Source organism: Tremella mesenterica (assembly GCF_000271645.1).
Source record: "Tremella mesenterica DSM 1558 unplaced genomic scaffold TREMEscaffold_10, whole genome shotgun sequence".
In the NCBI taxonomy this organism is placed as follows: Eukaryota; Fungi; Basidiomycota; class Tremellomycetes; order Tremellales; family Tremellaceae; genus Tremella; species Tremella mesenterica.
The window spans coordinates 401,427-422,127 of record NW_006711234.1 but is presented as its reverse complement, the minus strand read 5'-3'; the positions used below and the strand labels follow the sequence as shown (position 1 = coordinate 422,127).

General features: G+C 45.7%; 7 protein-coding genes across 7 annotated transcripts; 5 read left to right on the top strand and 2 right to left on the bottom strand.

Annotated features, from left to right (window-relative positions):
- Nucleotides 1-2,276: 2,276 nt before the first annotated feature.
- TREMEDRAFT_64160 (uncharacterized protein) lies at nucleotides 2,277-2,606 on the top strand (the record flags this gene model as incomplete). The annotated part of the gene is made up of 1 exon (XM_007006444.1): nucleotides 2,277-2,606. The coding sequence occupies one exon, from the start codon at nucleotides 2,277-2,279 to the stop codon at nucleotides 2,604-2,606; it is 330 nt and encodes a 109-aa protein (XP_007006506.1).
- Nucleotides 2,607-3,013: 407 nt separating this feature from the next.
- TREMEDRAFT_64159 (uncharacterized protein) lies at nucleotides 3,014-6,441 on the top strand (the record flags this gene model as incomplete). The annotated part of the gene is made up of 8 exons (XM_007006443.1): nucleotides 3,014-3,196; nucleotides 3,799-3,923; nucleotides 4,406-4,579; nucleotides 4,623-4,675; nucleotides 4,993-5,544; nucleotides 5,565-5,683; nucleotides 5,728-5,791; nucleotides 5,939-6,441. The coding sequence occupies 8 exons, from the start codon at nucleotides 3,014-3,016 to the stop codon at nucleotides 6,439-6,441; spliced, it is 1,773 nt and encodes a 590-aa protein (XP_007006505.1).
- Nucleotides 6,442-9,952: 3,511 nt separating this feature from the next.
- TREMEDRAFT_64156 (uncharacterized protein) lies at nucleotides 9,953-10,611 on the bottom strand (the record flags this gene model as incomplete). The annotated part of the gene is made up of 2 exons (XM_007006442.1): nucleotides 9,953-10,160; nucleotides 10,184-10,611. 2 exons carry the CDS (start codon nucleotides 10,609-10,611, stop codon nucleotides 9,953-9,955), a joined length of 636 nt encoding a protein of 211 aa, XP_007006504.1.
- Nucleotides 10,612-12,982: 2,371 nt separating this feature from the next.
- On the top strand, nucleotides 12,983-14,014 carry TREMEDRAFT_64154 (uncharacterized protein; the record flags this gene model as incomplete). Its single annotated transcript, XM_007006441.1, has 1 exon — nucleotides 12,983-14,014. The coding sequence occupies one exon, from the start codon at nucleotides 12,983-12,985 to the stop codon at nucleotides 14,012-14,014; it is 1,032 nt and encodes a 343-aa protein (XP_007006503.1).
- Nucleotides 14,015-15,260: 1,246 nt separating this feature from the next.
- TREMEDRAFT_64153 (uncharacterized protein) lies at nucleotides 15,261-15,995 on the top strand (the record flags this gene model as incomplete). The annotated part of the gene is made up of 1 exon (XM_007006440.1): nucleotides 15,261-15,995. One exon carries the CDS (start codon nucleotides 15,261-15,263, stop codon nucleotides 15,993-15,995), a length of 735 nt encoding a protein of 244 aa, XP_007006502.1.
- A 321-nt stretch (nucleotides 15,996-16,316) lies between these two features.
- TREMEDRAFT_64152 (uncharacterized protein) lies at nucleotides 16,317-18,636 on the bottom strand (the record flags this gene model as incomplete). Its single annotated transcript, XM_007006439.1, has 3 exons — nucleotides 16,317-17,494; nucleotides 17,766-18,028; nucleotides 18,263-18,636. The coding sequence occupies 3 exons, from the start codon at nucleotides 18,634-18,636 to the stop codon at nucleotides 16,317-16,319; spliced, it is 1,815 nt and encodes a 604-aa protein (XP_007006501.1).
- A 942-nt stretch (nucleotides 18,637-19,578) lies between these two features.
- Nucleotides 19,579-20,509, top strand: TREMEDRAFT_64151 (uncharacterized protein; the record flags this gene model as incomplete). The annotated part of the gene is made up of 3 exons (XM_007006438.1): nucleotides 19,579-19,678; nucleotides 19,898-20,180; nucleotides 20,401-20,509. The coding sequence occupies 3 exons, from the start codon at nucleotides 19,579-19,581 to the stop codon at nucleotides 20,507-20,509; spliced, it is 492 nt and encodes a 163-aa protein (XP_007006500.1).
- Between the last annotated feature and the right edge of the window lie 192 nt (nucleotides 20,510-20,701).

The window sequence follows — 20,701 nt, the reverse complement described above, 5'->3', positions numbered from 1 at the left end:
TAGGCCTTTTCGTCGCAGTGGTTAAGATCACTGTTCCGTTGGGCACTGTTATATCGTGCATATGCTGGTCAGTATGTCTCGTGACATCAACAAGACGAAGGGGAAATGTGACGGACGGTTCGTGTTGTGACCGGGTAGAGAGCCCGCAATCATAAGCCGTCCAAAAGACTCAATATCAACTCCTCTAAGCGGAGTTGATCTCGCTACAAGTACGGGTCGTGATACATACTTCGGCCGTTGTGGGCCGATCCTATCGGCTAACATTGAGTGACCTCATTCCACGTTTTCAACTATCCTTTCATCCGTTCAAATTCCACGTACGCTCATCCCCTTTACCCTAAGTTATACGCTCCACCTTGTTGTCTTCTTCTCATCAACAATCAATTGCTCACCTCTTGGATAAGTTTTATCACGGATCAGGATGGACGTCATTGCGCTTAGTAACAACAGTAGTAGTAGTCGCGTGCAATCATTTGCGAATTTGAGGGCGATATGTGTGTATGGTTTACCGGGAGGATTTCCACCAGAGACAATGTGTCACGACCGTCGAACAACTATTTCTTAATAGACCGACGGTCGACGAACCTCGGCTAACTTCACGCTCTGAGTCGATGTCTCACCCAACCAGGAGGGCGCAGACGTCGAAAGGGGTGTAACTACGGCGTACTTCGGCGTAGTTACTCTAACTAGGGTTTTGTTCTACTGATGGCGATGTATCTTGATTTATAGCTATCTCTATCTGTCTTTCACTACTGACAACAATCAAGGATCGCTGAAGAACTTCAGCGATCTTCTCAGCTAATATTATCTACTCCTCCTAGACGTTCATCCAACCCTCTCGCGCTTTGACGTACTTCAACGCACTTCGTCCAACTTCCCCGAGCCCTCGGCCATCCTCTTCCTCCTTCGACTAACTCCGCCTAACATCGCCGCACTTCTGCTCCCATTGTCCCTACTTAGCCTAACTCCGTCTAACTTCGCCGTACTTCTGCTCCCATTGTCCCTACTTAGACTAACTCCGCCTAACATCGCCGCACTTCTGCTCCCATTGTCCCTACTTAGCCTAACTCCGTCTAACTTCGCCGTACTTCTGCTCCCATTGTCCCTACTTAGCCTAACTCCGTCTAACTTCGCCGTACTTCTGCTCCCATTGTTCCTACTTAGCCTAACTCCGTCTAACTTCGCCGTACTTGGTGTCAGAAGTCCTGAGTTACGTGTAGAGTAAAGAGGTTAAGGCGTGATGGGGTTTTGATGGCCAAAGGAGGGTCATTGTTGGTGGAGTAATCGAGGTGTCGCGACGTAGTTCGTGACACAATGTCCGCATGGAAATTGGGCATAAATGTTAGCCGATAGAATTGGGCCAGGACGGCCGAACCGCGGTTAGACTATTACCCCTTCTGTCGAATATTTCTCCGTTCAACTTATCCTCTGAACTTTATTCGATCGTCTCTGGTTTAATGCGTGTGAGTGGAATGTGATAAGTATAGAGACATGTAGAATTGATGCATGCTCTTTTTCCCCTCTGTATTACCATCTAATTATCAGCAAACAAAAAAGATCCACTACAGTAATGACTTCTGGTCATCTCCTCCTATGGAGGGTCACCCAGACAAGAAGTTTATCGATTCTGCCCGGGACCTTGCTGGGTCATCGTATACAGAAATGGAAGCTGCTTTGAATGTGTTGAAGAAAACAAGTCTGTCATGCCTGCGGGTAGACTGCGGTAGCAAAGTACTGCCTTGGGTACTGAAGGGTTTTAGTGTCTGGCTCGTAGAGCTTGATGACTGCCTTAGGTACTGAGGGTACTGAGGTGTTGGGTTAGAACCAACTAGGTGACTTTCAAAGATGAAGTTCAACTTCAAGATGAAGATACATTGCTGAAGAAAGAGGGGGGAGATGTGCTCCTTTTATACCCTTCAAAACCCTGTGCACTAAATAAAAAGCGTGTGAGGGATTTTCTAGCCAATCACATAAATGCCTCAAAGTGAGTGCACCGCGGGAAACTAATTCCAACCAATCACATAAATGCCTCACTGCTAAACTGCTGAACCTTCCAGGCTTCAGCCAATCACATAAATGCCTCACTGCTGAACTGCTAAATACCATGACTGATATTTTCCTTCAATCCTTATCACAGTTCCTAGCATGAGTCATATTTCCTTATCACTATTCTGAGCATGAGTCAGAATTCCTTATCACTATTCATGACAAAGTTCCCACAGGATCCAAGATACCAGCGGGTTCAGAAAACAGGATGAATAACTACTCAAGTCACCATGGGTGGGACAAAGCTCGACTCAGAGCATGGTACAAATGATTGGGCCTTTGCATGTCCCGGCCCGATTCTATCGGCTAACATTACTGTCACAATCCAGGATGATTATCGTACCAAATCTCGCACAGTTTCGATGGAATGGGCACAAACAATACGGTGGTGGAGGATTTACCCTGGTGGTGTAAATCGATGGGGTGAGAGTTGGCCACACCCCCCAGTACCCGGGTACGATCCGCCCAAATTGGAGGATCCGGGGGCTATGAGCATCTACTCTGAAGGTTTCCATGTCATTGCGTCTCAAGAGCTGCCTGGATATGATGTAGCTGAATGAAGATCTCAATGAATAGAGCTACACCCTTCAGTTCAATGGATAGGATCAGGAAGATGAAGGAATGCATTTGATGAGAGAGAAAATATAGCCTACATGTCTAGCTATCGGTCTAGTGCTGCACGGAAAGTGTCAGGACCAGACGTTGTAGATAGTCTGCGTTACTTGTGCTATGGCTGTAGAGGCCTTGTAGGGGACAAACCTATTGATGTAGAAGATCTAATAGACCTGAAAGGTTATTGAGATTGAGTGGCGAAAGATAATACTAAAGAACACAAAATACATTCGACAAGGGGACTATGGAAATAGACTGCATCTATATAGAAAAAGGGAACGGGGTGATACCGATGTAACGGAGTAAAGACGGAAATGGACATGGGGTAGAAGAGCGAAGTAAGACAGAGATCAATATGAGCCACGGGGATCGAGGAAAAGTATCATGTGGTGTGAGAAAACGGAATAGGGGTAGTAGGAGAGGACATGGTAATGGAAAAGAAGTACGACTACTACACTCCCGTAACCAGGTACCCGTGATCCTGACAGAAAGACGTTGCGATCGCCAACTTCCACCTTCAAACTGGCGCCGTCCTTCCGTGCGTCACCCAACATAATCACTCTGTATCACCCGTGTAACGGTACTGGAAACACGATGACTAGGTCGCAGGTTGGGTCGAACTCGATGGAGGTCTCGTAGAAATCTATGTGTCTCTGGTGCTATGTGATGGATCGTGTCTCCTCTGTAATCAATGTAGCCAAAGAATGATATTGAAGAATCAGCAAAGTTGGTACTTTGCTGATTGTACTATATACTGTCTACGGATATCCTCGTCCTTGTCCCCTTCCTGCTGCAAGCGTCTACGTACATACTCGGACAGGTGAAAAACCGCTTTGAGCAAACCCAGTGGGGAAATCTCGAAAGGGGGAAAACCCGTCCCTACCTACTGCAGCACTGCCTCCAACTCCCTCTTTCCTCTGTCCTAATCCGTCGAACTCGATAGAGTCCTCTCGATTCGTTGTTACCCCGTAACAAGTTCCCCCCCCTGTCTCAAGGATCCTCGCCGAGGATCCTGAACCCTGTAACCAGGTGATGCACATGGATTGTTCTTAGACACCTTTGGTGCGCCCTGTGTCACAATCGTTGTTTCTTCTTCTCTACTGACCGACGGTCGACAAACCTCGGCTAACTACGTCGTAGTGGGGTGTCAATGTCTCACTAGGACAGGGTACTCGTCAAGGAACTATGGCTAACTTCGCCGTAGTGATACGTCGAGTGGTAAATGATAAGATGATCGTCGATGAACTGCGGCTAACTTCGCCGTAGTACGTTGAACTGCTCGGTGGTAGCTCTCCTTAACTCGAAGGTTGTAGCTACTGAATATATCTCTCGCTACTGACAACAATCAAGGATCACTGAAGAAGTTCAGCGATCTGTAAACTATCAATACTGCTCCTCTCTTCTCATAGAACGTCTCTCAACTCTCGCACTGCCCCACGCTCAGTCCTCTTCGTTCAACTTCGCCGTACCTCGCCATATCCCCGATGCCCTACTCCGCTCACTTCGACTAACTTCACCTAACTTCCCTTGTTCTGCTCTCCCTCGGTTCCCTTCCCCTAACTTCGCCGTAGTTCTCCGCTAAGGCGGGGTTATCGTGACAAATACCCTCTTGGTTCTCGTAACTTTGCCGTAGTCGGTCTCAGTGGTTCTGGTGGTAGTTGGTGATGGTGAAAGGAGGGTCGGTGATGGTGGTTGTCAGGGATGTTACGATGTGGTTCGTGACACCCTGACATCATACCCACGCTAGCGTGACGGTTGCCATGAAAACGCGTCACCCGCACGGTGTAGCACCCTCGGACCACCCTCCTTATGTCGTCAAGAGGGACCCGTCCACCCTCGGGTCTGGAGGTCCGGGCTACTGGGGAGCAACGCCTCCCCAGGCGGGGACGGATGTAGGAATGGTAGTGTTGTCTAGAGTCGAGTGGGTTTGGGATAGGCTTTGGGTGATAATGATATGTATCAAGGTATCAAAGTATCAAACTATGTGATGATACTGAAAAGTACTGTAGAAGTATAAGTATAAAATATGACTGAATCCCCAATGTGATTTCTCCGGTGTGCCACTCTCAGAAGGTCTCCTGGTCACATGTCCTAATCACCCCCGACTATCACTCCTTCACCTTCCAGCACTACAACGGACCTCCAATGTGATCGAGAAATTACTGACCAAGTTACCTCCCCGTCTTCTTTTTCTTCTTTCCTCCTCATTCTCTCTTTACCTCTTGTTTGTCGTTCTTTTTACTTATCTATCATTATCCATCCATATCTTACTCATATCTTAGAGTATCCTTCCAACTCTGACCTGTCTGTGAGCATGTCTAAGCGTACTGTAAGCAATTCCTTTCGAATTCGATGTATATCCTCCTAATACCTCCTCCCGTCAAACTCGAGCTTCTACCTTGGCAATCTTACCCGACGTCGACCCCGAACTTCTCATGCGCCAAACAAAAAGAATGAGAATCACTTCCCAAGCTACTGGTTTTGACCAAACTCCCACGGCTGACGCCTCTCGAAGGGCTCTCGACGCCATTAAGGATCGATATCATTCCGGTCCTTCTCACGATCAACAATCCTCTCATCTCGATGACAAGATCATCGAGCAATATATCGACTTCAAAGGGGGTGCTGGGCCATCTGCCACTGGTGAGAACCCATCTCCCGCCAAGTCCGTCGAAACCGAACACGGCACCGTCGTTGAAAATCAAAATTCTCCTGGTAATAAGTCCCCTGTGCCACCTTCTGATTATTCAGAGGGACTTGTCGAGGTTCCCAATGAACTCGAAACCATTTTTCACGCCCCTCGCAAGGTTCCGGTCAATGATGAACTGGTTAAGGCTCTGGATGCTCGAAAAGACTCGGAAATTGGTGAGATTCCTATAGAATTCTGTGCGTTTCTGACCTGTCAGCTACTCTCTGGGCCAAAATGACCTTCTCCTCTGTTCGTACGGCTCTGAAAGACGAAGCCCTTGATCGTTTTCGCGAGACTGGCGCCATCAATCCTACTGTTAAGTGGTTTAGGAATGCTGTGAGTCGTTTCTCCTCCGAATTCTACCGATTTCTAACTGTTAGCTCGATCGTTTGGCCCAAGGTTGGCGACTTCGCAACAAGAATGGTGCTGTTGTTCGTCTCGAGGGTGAGCTTTGCTCCGATTGCCAGCGTCACCTTGATGGTGGGGAAGATTTTCGTGTGGGTTGTATTGGACCTCGTGAGTCTTCCAACTCTACTTGTTCGATATTGATGCAATTCAGTTGGTGGTGTTTGTGGAGAGTGCTCTGCAAAGGGAACTTCAAAGTGTTCGGTGAAAACCAACAATCCCGAGTCCAAATTTCGCGAGGTATCTATCTTCTTCCTTCGAACTTGATCGATGTTGATGTGAAGGGTATTACTGTCGGAGCCCAGACCATCACTTCCAAGGTTACCTTCGTCCTGGAGCACGAACTCTGTGCTGTCTCGGCCCGATATCGATCCCTCTCTTCCCAGGATCAATCCTCTTCCCTTACCCGACTTTCGGGTTACATCCATCTCTTTACCTCCCTTCTCCTTCCTCTCCCCTCTCAACATCTGGGGCTTTACAAATCTATCCATCTTATTTCCGCCAACTACGCTCGTCTTACCCCCTCCGAAACCTTGGATCATCTCACCTCCTCTGGTGATCCTACTGTCACGAGACATACTAACCAGCATATGCACGATATAACAGTGCCCAACGGAACAGTGATCTTAACCACTGCAACAAAAAGGCCTATTAATTGGCGGTTAACCCTACCGCCGATCGCTGGTTAAATACCCTTCCCCGACTTTCGCTCGACTTGTCACACGCTTTGTGACACCTACTGGATTGAGTTCCTCTCAGCCAGTCGCCGGTCCCTCCTCTTCTCCCCATACTCCTCTCCCCCGCAATGTCATTCGTATTCCCGCTTCGGCCCGTCGTCCTCGAGCCAATTCTACCGCATCCAACTTTTAGTGTGTTTATGTTCCTCTATTTGTAGCTATATTTCCTGTGTATGCATTCATTTCCGGCCCTGTTTTGTTGATCTTGATCAAATTCTCACTTTCTTCTGGGGTCCCTTTTCCTCTTTTCCAGAAATTCACCAAAAACGGCCAATTCCTCTACATTTTCTCGTGGTTCCCAGTCATAGGCCGCATTCCCGTGTATCCTAACCATTTTACCTTGAATTCTTCCTTTCCTCGTCGAATTCTGCTGTCCACAATCGCTTCCACATGGAATTCCTCCTGGCCGTTTATTACTACAGGTGGTGGAGGTTGTATCTGTCGACCTGGTATCATATCCCTAGGATATGGTTCCAACAGCGTGACATTGAAGACATTGTGCACTTTCATTGATGGAGGTAGATCCAATTCGAAAGCATTTTTCCCAACCTTCCTTATGATCTTAAACGGGCCAATGTATTTTGCTTCTAATTTTCGACTGGGTCGTTCCGTCGTAAGATACTTCGTACTCAGTAGTACCTGTTCTCCCTCACTGAACTCTTCTGGAATGCTTTTGTGCCTCCTGTTGTAGTATTCCCCACTAATCTCATTAGCTATCCTGACCTGTTCTTGAACAGCCGCATGTAATTCTCCCATATCTCTCCATTTCTTCTCCAACTTGTTTGACTTTGATCGAATATCGTGCGAATGGATGTCGTAGTGTGGCACATAGCCGTAACAGGCTTCAAATGGACACAAACCATGACTACTATGTGGAGAGCAGTTATAAGCAAACTCAGCAATCGGTAGAAGCTGATCCCAATTGTCCATGTTGTAGTTCACATACATTCCGAGTAGGATTTCCATCTGTTGATTTACTCGTTCAGTCTGTCCGTCTGTTTGAGGATGATATGCAGTCGAATATAGGTTTTTTATTCCCAGGAATTGACATATTTCCTTCCAAATCTCAGCTGTAAACTGAGTTCCCCTGTCTGATACGATTGTTCGAGGTACTCCATGCTTTGAAAAGATCTCCTTGATGTATATGTCAGCCACCTTGTTTGCTGTTAGTCCGGTTGTACATGGAATAAATCGAGCCATCTTGGTTAGTCGATCGACTATCACTAGTATCACATCAAACTCGGTCGATTTTGGTAGGGGTCCCACCATATCCATAGAGATATCTGTCCACGGGAATGTGGGTACTGGTAAAGAGACTAGATGTCCATATGGTTGATGTCGATGAGTCTTATGTCGGTTACAGATCTCACATCCTTTTACGTATTTCGCAATATACTCGTCCAAATGTGGCCAGTAATAATCCTCTTTGACTAAGGTGATAGTTTTATCTCTTCCTGGGTGTCCTACTAATATCAAATCGTGTCTTGCTTTCATTACTTCTAATCTTGCTTGTCCCTCTGGTATGACTACTTTGTTTTTGTACAAGAGTAATCCGCTTTGTGTCCATGATACTATTGGTGTCTCGCTGCTAATCTGTGTCTTTTGTGTGTCCTGTGTGCTTGGTGTGTCCTGTGTGCTTGGTGTGTCCTGTGTGCTTGGTGTGTCCTGTGTGCTAAGTGTCTGTGTCATTTGTAGTCCTATTTGTCGTATGTTCGCTATGTCTTCTGAGTCTTTCAGTCCGTTTTTGATGAGTCCGAATAATGAGTCTTCTCGGATTGCTCCTCTTACTATGTGTCTTGGTCCTTTGTGTTCTGAGTCCATTGAATTTGATCCGATTTGTTCGTGTGTCGGTAGCAATTGTAGCCAGTTACCTTTGTTTAGGTCTGGGTCCTTGCTACTCCCTCTTCCTGGGTGATAATCTCCTCGTCTAGTTAGAGCATCTGCTCCCCCATTTTTACTACCTGGTCGATAAGTGATCTCTATGTTGAAGTCTCCTAATATTTCCAACCACCTCATTTGTCTTCGATTCAGTTGTCGTTTGCTTTGGAAGTATTCTAGGTTTTTGTGATCTGTAATGACTTTTATAACATCACTACTGTTTGCCAAATAGGGAAAAGTCTATTTGGTCAACGTAGCTCTGATCGTGGTTGAGGGTTTTTTTCTCTTCATTTGGGAAGACTCTCAATGCGGACACCAATATGCAACTGGGTGAAGTTCGGTGGTCCCTTTTATTGATGGGTGAGCGAATCTTTGAGACGCTATCGCACCTATTGCACAGTCAGATCCATCGGTTTCGATCCAGGTTGGTCGGGTTCTGTCGAAATGTCGAAGTACCGGTGCGGTGGTGAAGGTTTTCTTTAAGTCGTCAAAAGCCTTTTGACACTCCTCTGTCCAGTTCCAAGCCTGATCCTTCCTGGTTAGACGGGTAAGAGGACCCACAATATGTGAGAACCCTTTGATGAATCGTCGATAGAAATTGGCAAATCCTAGGAACACCTGGGTATCTCGGACTGTCATGGGTTCTCCCCATTCTAGAATGGCTTTCACCTTTTCTTGATCCATTTCGATTCGTTCGTGTCCGATTACATACCCCAAGAACTTTACTTTGTCACAACTCCATTCACACTTCCTTGGACTGACGACCAAGTCGTTTTCAAGTAATCGGTCTAATACCTTTTGGACAATTATCTGATGGTTTTCGATCGTGTCTGAGTATACCGTGATGTCGTCTATGTAAACTACCACTCCTTCATCTAACAGGTCGTGAAACATGCCTTGCAGAAAGTTTTGGAAGGTGGCCGGAGCGTTGCACAACCCATCTCTTAGGACTGTGCTTTCAAAACTACCATGTCTCGTTCGTAAAGCGGCCTTATGTTCATCTCCTTCCTTTATTCTAACTAGTTGATAGGCCCCTTTCAGATCGAGTTTGGTAAATACTTTTCCCAATTGAAGTCGATCGAGTAATGTCGAGATAAGTGGCATTGGGTACGAGTCTTTGACGGTTACCTTGTTAAGTGCCCGGTAATCCGTTACCACTCGATAGGGAATCACCCCTTTTTTGGGAACCTGTTACGGGGTAACAACGAATCGAGAGGACTCTATCGAGTTTGACGGATTAGGATAGAGGAAAGCGGGAGTTGGAGGCAGTGCTGCAGTAGGTAGGGACGGGGTTTCCCCTTTCGAGATTTCCCCACTGGGTTTGCTCCAAAGCGGTTTTTTACCTGTCCAAGTATGTACATAGACGCTTGCAGTAGGACTAAGAAGAGGAGACAGATACCTGTAGACAGTATATAGTACAATCAGCAAAGTACCAACTTTGCTGATTCTTCAATATCATTCTTTGGCTACATTGATTGCAGAGGAGACACGATCCATCACATAGCACCAGAGACACATAGACTTCTACGAGACCTCCATCGAGTTCGACCCAACCTGCGACCTAGTCATCGTGTTTCCAGTACCGTTACAGAACCAGGAATACAGGAGATCCATAAGGTGATTTGCTTCTTCGTAAAGGGCCGCTGGCCAAACCGTCATTGATCCATTGTTTTAGGAATGCGTCCCCATGTTCGTCTAGTTGATATATTGGGCCCGGCTTCAGTTCTGCCCCTGGTGTTAACTCGATTTCGTGATCACATTCTCTTCTTGGTGGTAATCTTCTTGCTCTCTCTCTACCTTGCATAGTTCTAGATACTGGTGCCATTGTGTCGGTATGACTTGTCGTAGTTCCTCCTCGCTCATTTCATCTTCTCCTTTTTCCAATGCTGTTCCTCTTGCCAATCCTTCCTCCAATCTTGGATACTTCCAACCATTATCCTGTCCGATTCCATCGAACTCGATCAATCCCTTTCCACAATCGATCCTTGCCCTGAACTGTTTTAAGAAGTCCAATCCCACCAGTACCTCAGGGCCTTCGTATGCCATTACATCCAATCGAGTCGCAATCTTGAGTCCTTCTCCTAGGTCCAATTCGGCTTCTACATACTCGGTCACTAACGTCGCGGTTGTTCCATCGAGGAACCTAATCTTCCGTGGTTCCTGATACTGTCTCTTTGGGAATAGATGGTATAATGGACAGGCCGGCTGTACATACCTTCCGGTAGCCCCGGTATCAATTAACATTCCAAATCGTAGGGTATCTTTTTTTGTCTGTATTTTTATGTATATTATAGCCGAGTCATTACTAAGATCTATTGGTAGTTGAATTTTGTGCGATTCTGTTAGATCCTGGCCGCAAGTGGTCGCATCACTTAGGCCAGGTAGTCGTTTCCCTCTTCTTCAAAGGTCACCGCCATTCCTCGAACTAATGGCCCTTTGGATCCAGTTGGAATTGAGTTCGATCCACTAGGAATTGGTGACCCATGCGGGTTTGGGGATCCTCTAATGTTGCTCCTCGCGTTTCCTCCATTTGGACAGTTATTGGCATAATGTTCTGGGCTCCTACACTTGAGACAGCGTCGGTTCTCCCTTCTCCAAGTCATTTCGTTCTCACTGAGGCGTCCTCCGTCCTCTGTCCAAGTGACCGGAGGGTCATTTGGTAGACCAAAATTCATCATCCCTGGTTTTCCACCCGGTAGTGGTCCTCTACCACCTGAATGCGGGTTTTGTCGCACAGGGTTCGAAAGATTACTATCCAATTGTGTCGAGTTCGATCGTAAGGGGATCCATGTCGTTTCATTTTTACGCCTAGCCGCCCATCGGTTTGCTGCAATCATCGTTTCAGCCATCCGTTGATTCTCCTCGGTTCCTATTACGTGTTGCTTGAAGTAGATCCAATCCAATTTGGTTCGAGGGTCGGTGTTATTCACCACTACCACCTTCAATAGTTCTTCTTTCAGGCCCTGTATGGCTGATGCGATTTTCATCGCATCGGGTACCTTTCCGAGATGAGTCGACCATAATTCGAAGTTTGCAAAATATTCCGCTGCGGTGTCGGTCTGTCGTAACTCTTGTAGTTTCCGCATAGCGGTACCCGCCATGTTGCTGTCCCCGAATTGTGTTCTTAAGTGTTGAATGAATTTATCGTAAGTCTCTAGCCACTCGGTCGAATTCCATATACTTGGGTTGGTTATGGCCGGAGTTAAGAGCATTTGAGGGGTGCCCCGTAGATAACCGTACATGAACAGGATCTTTCTGCGATCGGTGGCGTACTCTGCCCCTTTGAATTCGAAGTTCATGTGGCATGCTGCAAGGAAATTGTCCAATTCCCCTCGTTCTCCACTGAAAGTAGGTGGGTCCGCACACCTGGTTCTTCCTATTCGTTCGTTGTTGGTAAGTTTTGGCTCCACACACGGCTTTTTCTCTTTGATTTCGATCGAACTTGCCCCTTTTGAGGTGAATAGCTGTTGGTTCTATCGGTCAGCCTTGATCGTAGCCAGTTCTTCCCTTAATGCATTTTGTTCCTTTTGTTGCATCGTCATAATGGCTAATAATTGTGACAACTGCTGCGATAATTCATTCAGCGGATCTGGGGTAGTGGTGGTAGAAGTGAGATCATGTGAAATAGTACTTCTCGAAGAACTTGTTGGCATTTCTACCTCTGGGACCAGCCCTTGTTCCAACTCCTCTTTTTCCGGTATCATTTTCCGCGCTTTCCCTCTGGTAAGCATGCAATACTCTCCACTTCGACCCAAGGCGCGTAAGGCTGATTCTTCAACTTGTAACGGTACTGGAAACACGATGACTAGGTCGCAGGTTGGGTCGAACTCGATGGAGGTCTCGTAGAAATCTATGTGTCTCTGGTGCTATGTGATGGATCGTGTCTCCTCTGCAATCGATGTAGCCAAAGAATGATATTGAAGAATCAGCAAAGTTGGTACTTTGCTGATTGTACTATATACTGTCTACGGATATCCTCGTCCTTGTCCCCTTCCTGCTGCAAGCATCTACGTACATACTCGGACAGGTGAAAAACCGCTTTGAGCAAACCCAGTGGGGAAATCTCGAAAGGGGAAAACCCGTCCCGACCTACTGCAGCACTGCCTCCAACTCCCGCTTTCCTTGTCACGAGACATACTGACCAGCATATGCACGATATAACAGTGCCCAACGGAACAGTGATTTAAACCACTGCAACGAAAAGGCCTATTAATCGGCGGTTAACCCTACCGCCGATTGCTGGTTAAATACCCTTCCCCTACTTTCGCTCGACTTGTCACACACTTTGTGACATTCCTCTGTCCTAATCCGTCGAACTCGAAAGAGTCCTCTCGATTCGTTGTTACCCCGTAACAACCCGGTATGGTTCAATCGTGCGTCTTGCAATTCAGATTGCACCAATCATGAAGGTAAATGTAGCGTGTACACTTTATCTACGGTATCGTTAAGTGAGAGAACTTCGTGTCTACTGTTTTCACTCTCATACGCACGGTTTCACTGTTGTACATACGTGTGGTCTCAACTCCTTGGAAATTTTGATGTTTTGAGCCTACCACAGGCAAACTTGACGAACACACATCCGTAGAATCTTGCACTAAATCCTATCAATAGAAATATGTATGCTCCAAACTTGGTCCTTCAGTCCACTTACCCATCCGTCCTTTCACGGTCAAATTTCGAGTCCGCTCAATGCGCCCAAATCCTGTTGAACCTGTTTCCAACATCAATCAACTCGCAATCACAACAAAACGAATCACACAATAAGATGGATTTGAGACCCTTATTTGATAATAACAGCACATTTGTGCAGTGCTTTCGACTCCTCCGAGAACTCTGTATTGACAAAGGCTCTCTCAAAGCCTTCCACACTAACTTTCCACGGATCTGGGAAGAGGGGCAAGAGGTTCCCAGTGAATCCTGGCCACCTCTTTTGCATGAAAATCCACATGGAAAACTCATCACTCTTGCTTGGAGAATCATTACCAGGTCATACTCAGCAATGGACGCAGGATGGAATGCACAAGGCGGAAACTTACCAGAAGATCAATACCCAAGATACGATAAGGGACTTTTTCAGGACATAATTTATAGAGAAGTTGAAGGTGGGACAGAGTTAAGATCAGTGCATCAACCTGGTGGAGACGCCAAAGCTTGGGTATTTCAACAGTCAACGAACTTGACTGTATTTTCCACCGTGAAGTCAATTTACTCAGGGGAGGTTGAAATCACATCCACACTGAAGACAGATGATTATATGGTTGGAACAGAGGCAACTGTAAATTCATCATGGTGGACCATGAAAAGTACTGCTGATGGTAGTGAATATACGCGTCTTAAAGGCGAAGTACAAATAGCTGAGCAATATGTCCCCAATAATCAAACTTTCATTCAACTCAGGGTATCACATGATCTAATCACTGACTCTTGGACAGCTCATATGTGGGGGCAGGAGAGGGGTTTGTGGTGGAGAATTTATCCTAATGGAGAAGAACGATGGGGTGATAGTCGGGGTGGAGATCCACCGCTGTCTGGGGATGACTTGACTGAGACAGGACTTGATAGGGATCCCAGTATCATCTCTGCAGGCCACGAGATCATCGCAGCTTGGCCTCTTGTTTCTGACTATCCCAGTCAGTGGAAATCCTGATGGTGGAAGGTCCTAAGCTCCAGCAATTGGTGTTAAGTATTAGTCATGAGACAAGTATGGCTATTAAGCTACACTCCAACAAGTCTCACAATTAAGAGTACAATGATGAAGGAATGCATTTGATGAGAGGTTCACTTCAAAATGTACCTACTTGGAAAGTACATCTCACGTATCAGCATACAAGATTTCTTGATGCCGGCTCTTACCTCTCTTGTATGATCCTTTTCCATCTACTTCAAATCATCATCTTTCGAGCCTACCCCGTCATGACCTATACTCATAGAGAGCTCAACGCTTCTGAGAGGATTCAATATGAAGCCTTTCAGGATGATAGGGGGCTCACTACCCTGTCATGATATCTATTACGGCCGGTACTTTTGGCAAGATCAGATTCTAGCAAAATTGATATTGAGCCTTTTGGAACAAGACATGATTGCCTGTTCACCGGTTTGATATTGTTACGGAGTAACAACAAATCGAGAGAACTCCATCGAGTTCGACGGATTAGGAAAGAGAACGGCGAGAGTTGGAGGCAGTGCTGCAGTAGGTAGGGACGGGTTTTCCCTTTTTGAGATTTCCCCACTGGGTTTGCTCAAAAGCGGTTTTTCACCTGTCCGAGTATGTACATAGACGCTTGCAGTAGGACTGAGAGGAGGACACGGACACCTGTAGACAGTATATAGTACAATCAGCAAAGTACCAACTTTGCTGATTCTTCAATATCATTCTTTGGCTACATCGATTGCAGAGGAGACACGATCCATTAGCACCAGAGCCCCTAGATTTCTACGAGACCTCCATCGAGTTCGGCCCAACCTGCGACCTAGTCATCGTGTTTCCAGTACCGTTACAGATATGCAATCATGATAAACATTTCTGTCAAATCTTCCCCTTCCCTCCCATGGAAAATTCATCTTCTAAACTCATTTCACTTTCCTGTACCTCCTTTCATCGATTCAAATCCCGAATCCGCTTTCATCTCTATGCGCCCATCCTCATTACACTCTCTCCACTACCAACCAGTTTACCCCCACAACAGGAGTTATCATCGATTCAAATGAGTTTATGGCCATTTACTATGAACAGCACACAGGAAGTGAAATATCGAAACCTCAGGACCATGTGTCGTCAAGACTTGCCTTTCCCTTTCCCTATACAATGGAACGCAAGCAATCAGGACTTCATTAATCAGTACTCACTTCTTTGGGCGAATCACTCACACAAGAACCTAATCAGTCTTGCCTGTATGCGTCTTGTGAATCTTTCACATAGACAAGTAAGCAAAATATTGGAAGAGGAAGGTCTCGAGGGATTGGACGAGATAGCTTCTGATGGACCGGAATGTCAGTATTCAGAATACTATAGGACCGATGATGCTATATATTATCAGCGGGTGGTGCGTCATACAAAGCTCGAGTCAAAGCATCAAATCAACGGTTTGATTGACATCCGTGTCACTGACATGGCAACAGGTTTGACACATTATCACATCAAGGACAAAGTGGAGACTTACCACCCCAATCTCGCTGATGCAGTCCACAATTTGGAGGCTGAGCTTTTTTGGCCCGGAAGTGAAGCACACTTAAGCCTGCAGGGTTCATGTTGGATGATAGCAATTCGTGACAGTGAGAATGGTAGCTCTTATGAGGCAGACTGGTATGGACGTAAGCTATTCCAGGTTGCCTCGAACGGTGATGGTGCGGGGATCATGCTGAGGACCAATAGAGACTCTGGCATTCGGACAGCTAGTTTTTTTTTTGATGATAGAGAACTCTGGTGGAAACTCTCTCCTGACGGTGAGGAGCAATGGGGTGTGGGGTATCCACCAGTGCCCTGGGTGAATGACTGGATTACAGAAACAGGCGTAGATATCATCAGGGATGGGATGAAAGCCATTGAAGAACAGGGGGGGTCAACCGCAGAAGGATATAAATCTCTTGTTAAAAAGTTTGGAGCTCCTACCCTCGATGAGTGGTCATGAGACAAGTATACCTGTCATATTTGCAATTTTAAACTTTGACCAGAAAGAATATGATGATGGAATGCATTCGATGAGAGATGAGATTTTAGATCTTCACACGGGTTATTGAGGGTACAATCTGCATATGAACATACGTATAAGACATTTCAATCTCCACACACATTTCTCTCCTTATCCACGTATCTCCTCCTCCCTAACTACCATCTCTCTCATATCATCATCACCCGACTAGGAAAAATTTCTTAAAAAAAATGATTCCGTGCGATGAAAGACTTTACTTTACAGCATATCTTTCAAACCTCTTCCATACCTCCACTAATCTTACGCAAATCCATTTCCCCTCTCGGTCCGAGAAGCCATATATCTCCTTGATTCTCCCTTAAACTCAGTCGATCCGGAAGAAGAGGTAGATCTAGAAACGAAAGAAGAATTTGAATCTTTTCTAGAAAGTTTAGTATCAACTAAGATCCTACCGCTAGAACTTGGGTTCCGACCTATAACTTTAGATCCTTGACTTCCGTCCATTCCTCCTCCCGATACTCTTGTACTCCCATCGATTCGTTCTTCTACTACTCGTCCATTTGAGGCTATTCCCCTGGTGGATTCGAGTTGTTGGGTTTGTTGGTTTGAAAAGTTAGGGAGAGGACGTGATTGTGGTAGATACTTTGTTTGTTGTTCTTGTCGAAAACCTCTCATATCTGCTTGAGAAAATTTATCAGATTGGACGTATCCCTTCCCAACACCCATCCCGATCTGATCACGTTGACTCGGTACTCTTTTGGATTGATCAGATTGTACGTATTCCATCTGTCCCTCTTTTCCAACCTGCCCAGCTTTTCCAGCTTGTCCGACTTGACCAGGCTGTCCCATTCGACCAGTAAGGAAAGAAGGTACAGGTGAACCCATTTCCATTTCTTCTTCTGTCACACCTAGATTATCTCCATTCCCATTCCCATTCCCATTGACGTATTGTTGCGGGGGGAAGAAAGTAGCGTCGTAAGCTTCCATATTCCTTTCCCCTCCACCTCCGATGTCAGGGGCGTAAGAAGGATCGATATAACCTCTTTGAAATCCTTCAATTTGACCAAATCCTCTTTCCCTTTCTGTATCATATCTCATTCCTTGTCCATCATACTTGATTCCTGGTCGTCCACCATATTCCATTCGAGATTGTTCATCGTACCTCATTCCTGATTGTTGAAATCTCATTCCCGTCTGTTCATTCACCCTTCCTAATTCTGACCTAGATCCGTTCGACCCACCACCTTCAGAACCCCACGAAGGAGCCCTGGTCAAATTGGTAGTCGAAGCGATGGGATCAAAACCCCTTTCCATATCTCTTCCTAAATTCGTGGTGATCGTTTCAAACTTTTCTTCACCCGGATCGAATTTTGGATCGGGTGAAACGAAAGAGATTGCTCTGTGTCGAAGTCGACGACGTTTTGTGAATCCTAAGACACGGATGAGTAGCATGGTGGTGATTATTATGAAGAATAGGCCTGGGAAATTAGCATTCATGCTTCATGTCCAACTTTCTCCATTGCAGAACCGAGGTCTAAACATGCCGTGGCAAGAAGAATAGACTGTATCTATCTAAATGTTCCAAGCGGTGTATGGTGAAGGGTGTGATGTGATGATTAGAAGTTCAGGTGTTTGAAGGTTGTCAGGAATTGGGGGTCATCGGAGATGAATAAGAAATGAAGGGATCAGAAGAGAGATTGACGTCGTGGGAGCAAAAATACAGAGGGGGTATTGAGAGGAAAAGCTCACCAGCGACAATAGCTACCACAATACCCAACGGAAACAACTTATTCTTCGGATCAAAGATATCACCATTAGTCTTGACAGCGTCATTCTGCGTTTTGATCTGAGCGACGGTACCGTTCCCTTGTATCGAGCTTGAAGGAAGAGTCGATATAGTTGAAGTTTTCGTCGTGGTTGAAATAGTTGAACTCGCCGAAGTGAGAGAAGTAGTTGAAGAAATGGTGATGGACGAGGACGTGGATGTGGTTGAGGTGGAAGTAAAAGAAGTTCTGAGAATTAGCAATGCAATACTCCAATTGTCATACTATTCCACAATAATTGATTTGTCTTCCTTCACCATCGACATTCGTAGCTTTCAGATCACACTCATATTTCTTCACTTGTCAAGATGAGTATAATTCTAACATATGTATTATATTATCTCTTAACATATTTTTGATACCACAGTCTTTTTTCGTTCTCACGGCCTTGATGGAGAGATTGACAGTCAGAGAATAACTCACATAGCATCATCCGTCTGACCAACTTCTGATTTACTAATCGAACCCACGTTGGTCGAAGTTGGAACGCTGACATTGGTCTGAGATTTAGAAGTCGCAGGTGGCGCTTCACCAGTAGTGGAAGTATCCGTACTCGTCACTTCAGCGGTAGTAGAAGATGATGTGGAAGTGGAAGTGATATCCTTATTTTTATTCTTTTTACCAGATCCATTCTCATTTTGGTTATCATCGTCATTTGTCTGATTTTCATTCTGTGTTTGAGTGGGATTTTGGTTCTGAGTTTGAGCTGGAGATTGTGTGATTGTAGAAGTAGGAACAGAAGAAATTGATGAATCTCCATCTAGAAGACCACCCAAAAGACCATCTATCAATCCCATCTTTCAGTTGTTTCGTGATCAACACGTTTATCCCCCTTGCTTTCTGATGGTTCGTTTTGACCAGTTGGAAGAAAAGTTATTTCGTGTTTGAAAAACACTTTTATCGAGTCGGAAGCAGCTCAGCTGTAAATTCAAATGTGAAAAACCTTCATGTCCCGCATGAAGGTAGAGAATACGAAATGAATGAATTGAAGGAAATGAATGGACGGATGGTAGGTCGAAAGTGATACAGAGACACGTCGTCAAGACTGGTCGGATTTGGATTCCATGACTACCGCTAAACGATTATGGAGATCACTTAGCAACTGGAGACTAAAGAGGGAAGTTGCAAATTGGATCTCGATAGTAGTCAGTAGTAAGATATGAAAGGTTTCAGAACTTAAGGGGGGGTCGTCAAGGCGATGGGACCCCATGACCCATGAGCCATTCAACACCACCTGTCGACGTGTGACACGTGACAAATTGCATCTTGTATTTGGAAGTTTAGTGAGGATGAACGAGATCATGTCAATATTCAGATTCAGAGTGAGTTATGGTCGTTAGTATGTACACCAATAGCAGTACGAGTGATAATAGTAGTAGCAGTGGTGGGACACAGTCGGAGTCGAGACAGGTGGATATGGCATGACGTCATCTTCATTTTCCCGATGCGGTCAATTTCCCACGTGGAAACCACGTTTTACCTCCATCAAAGTTGAGACAAAACTTGTCCTACGGCATCTTTCACTTTTATTTCAAAGCTTGGCCAATAGGCTCAAACCGCAGCCTGCCCAGCAGACCCAGAATTGACCTAAGATGGAGATACGGTATGAGGGGCTGGTGTTTTCGAAGAGATGGAAAGTAATATATATATATATACCCCACAGAGTAATCCGGGTCGATTTACTAAAGTCTTCACTTTGAAATAGCTATTAGCTTTTTACCAAACTGAACAAACTCGATATGCACTTTTCGACGATCCTTCATCCCCTACTGGTGTTGCTGGTAGATGCCAACGAACATGTTCAACCTGTCCAAAGGGTCGTGGTACATAATCGACAGGGTGAGTATTCAAAGTTCGTCTGACTCATCTCACGTCCTCCTCTTCCAGCACCTCGTTCGAATCCACCGATCCCCCAATAATTTTTTACATCTCCTATTCTATCGTCCAACAACATGAGAATGTCCCAGCCTCATATATCCTAGTCCCATCATTTGCCTCGAATCAAATGACAGGAGTTCAAGTATTGAAGAGAGTGAAGAATACTAGCTCATTTTTCAGCCGCCGGATCCGCAGTGGATCAATCAGCAATACTCGCTTCCATCTACGCAGCCGCTACGGCAAGTGGGAGTGGTCTAGTCACCGCATCTACTTTCTCAGCCACTATGGTCCCTATGTCCGAAGCGAACGTAGGGACTGATGCTGGAGCAGACTTGACCGCCAATACAGGATCAAGTACGACATCTTCCACAGCTCCGATATTGGGTATTTCCGCACCGGCGGATAATGGGTTAGGAAGTACTTCTTCGGTTTCAGCTACAGGGTCTGCTAGTGGGTCTGCTAGGTGGGTTGATCTCTAGTCATGTGAGGTGGTTTCTTGGTGTTTCACTTTAATTACTTTCATCCTTACTTTCGGCCGTCGGAAGGACTTTCAGTCATTCATTTAAGTACCTGCGATCTGCCTCGGTTCCGTTCGACTAACGCGGAACGATTGTCAATTCGATCTTATGTTACAGATGCGGCGGATGAACGTACAGAGGAATCGCTGATTGCTGACGAAATAGCGGGAGCAGTTCAAGTGCATCTTCTTTAGGTATATCATCAGGTAGTATGTGGAGTATGGCCATAGGAACAGTGGGCATCATTGTCGGAGCTGGTCGCGTGCTTTTCTAAATAGTGGGCTGGTCCCATTCAAGTGATAAGTGTAGAATATGGATTCAATGTAGCATGTAGACGTGTCCATATCTCGTCATTGACGACTTTTCCATACACTTTTACGCCATCGATCTATCGAGTCGAATGCTGCGCGCTGCGGTGGCGGTGGGGGGCTGTGACGATGTCAACGAGACACATGACGACGATGAC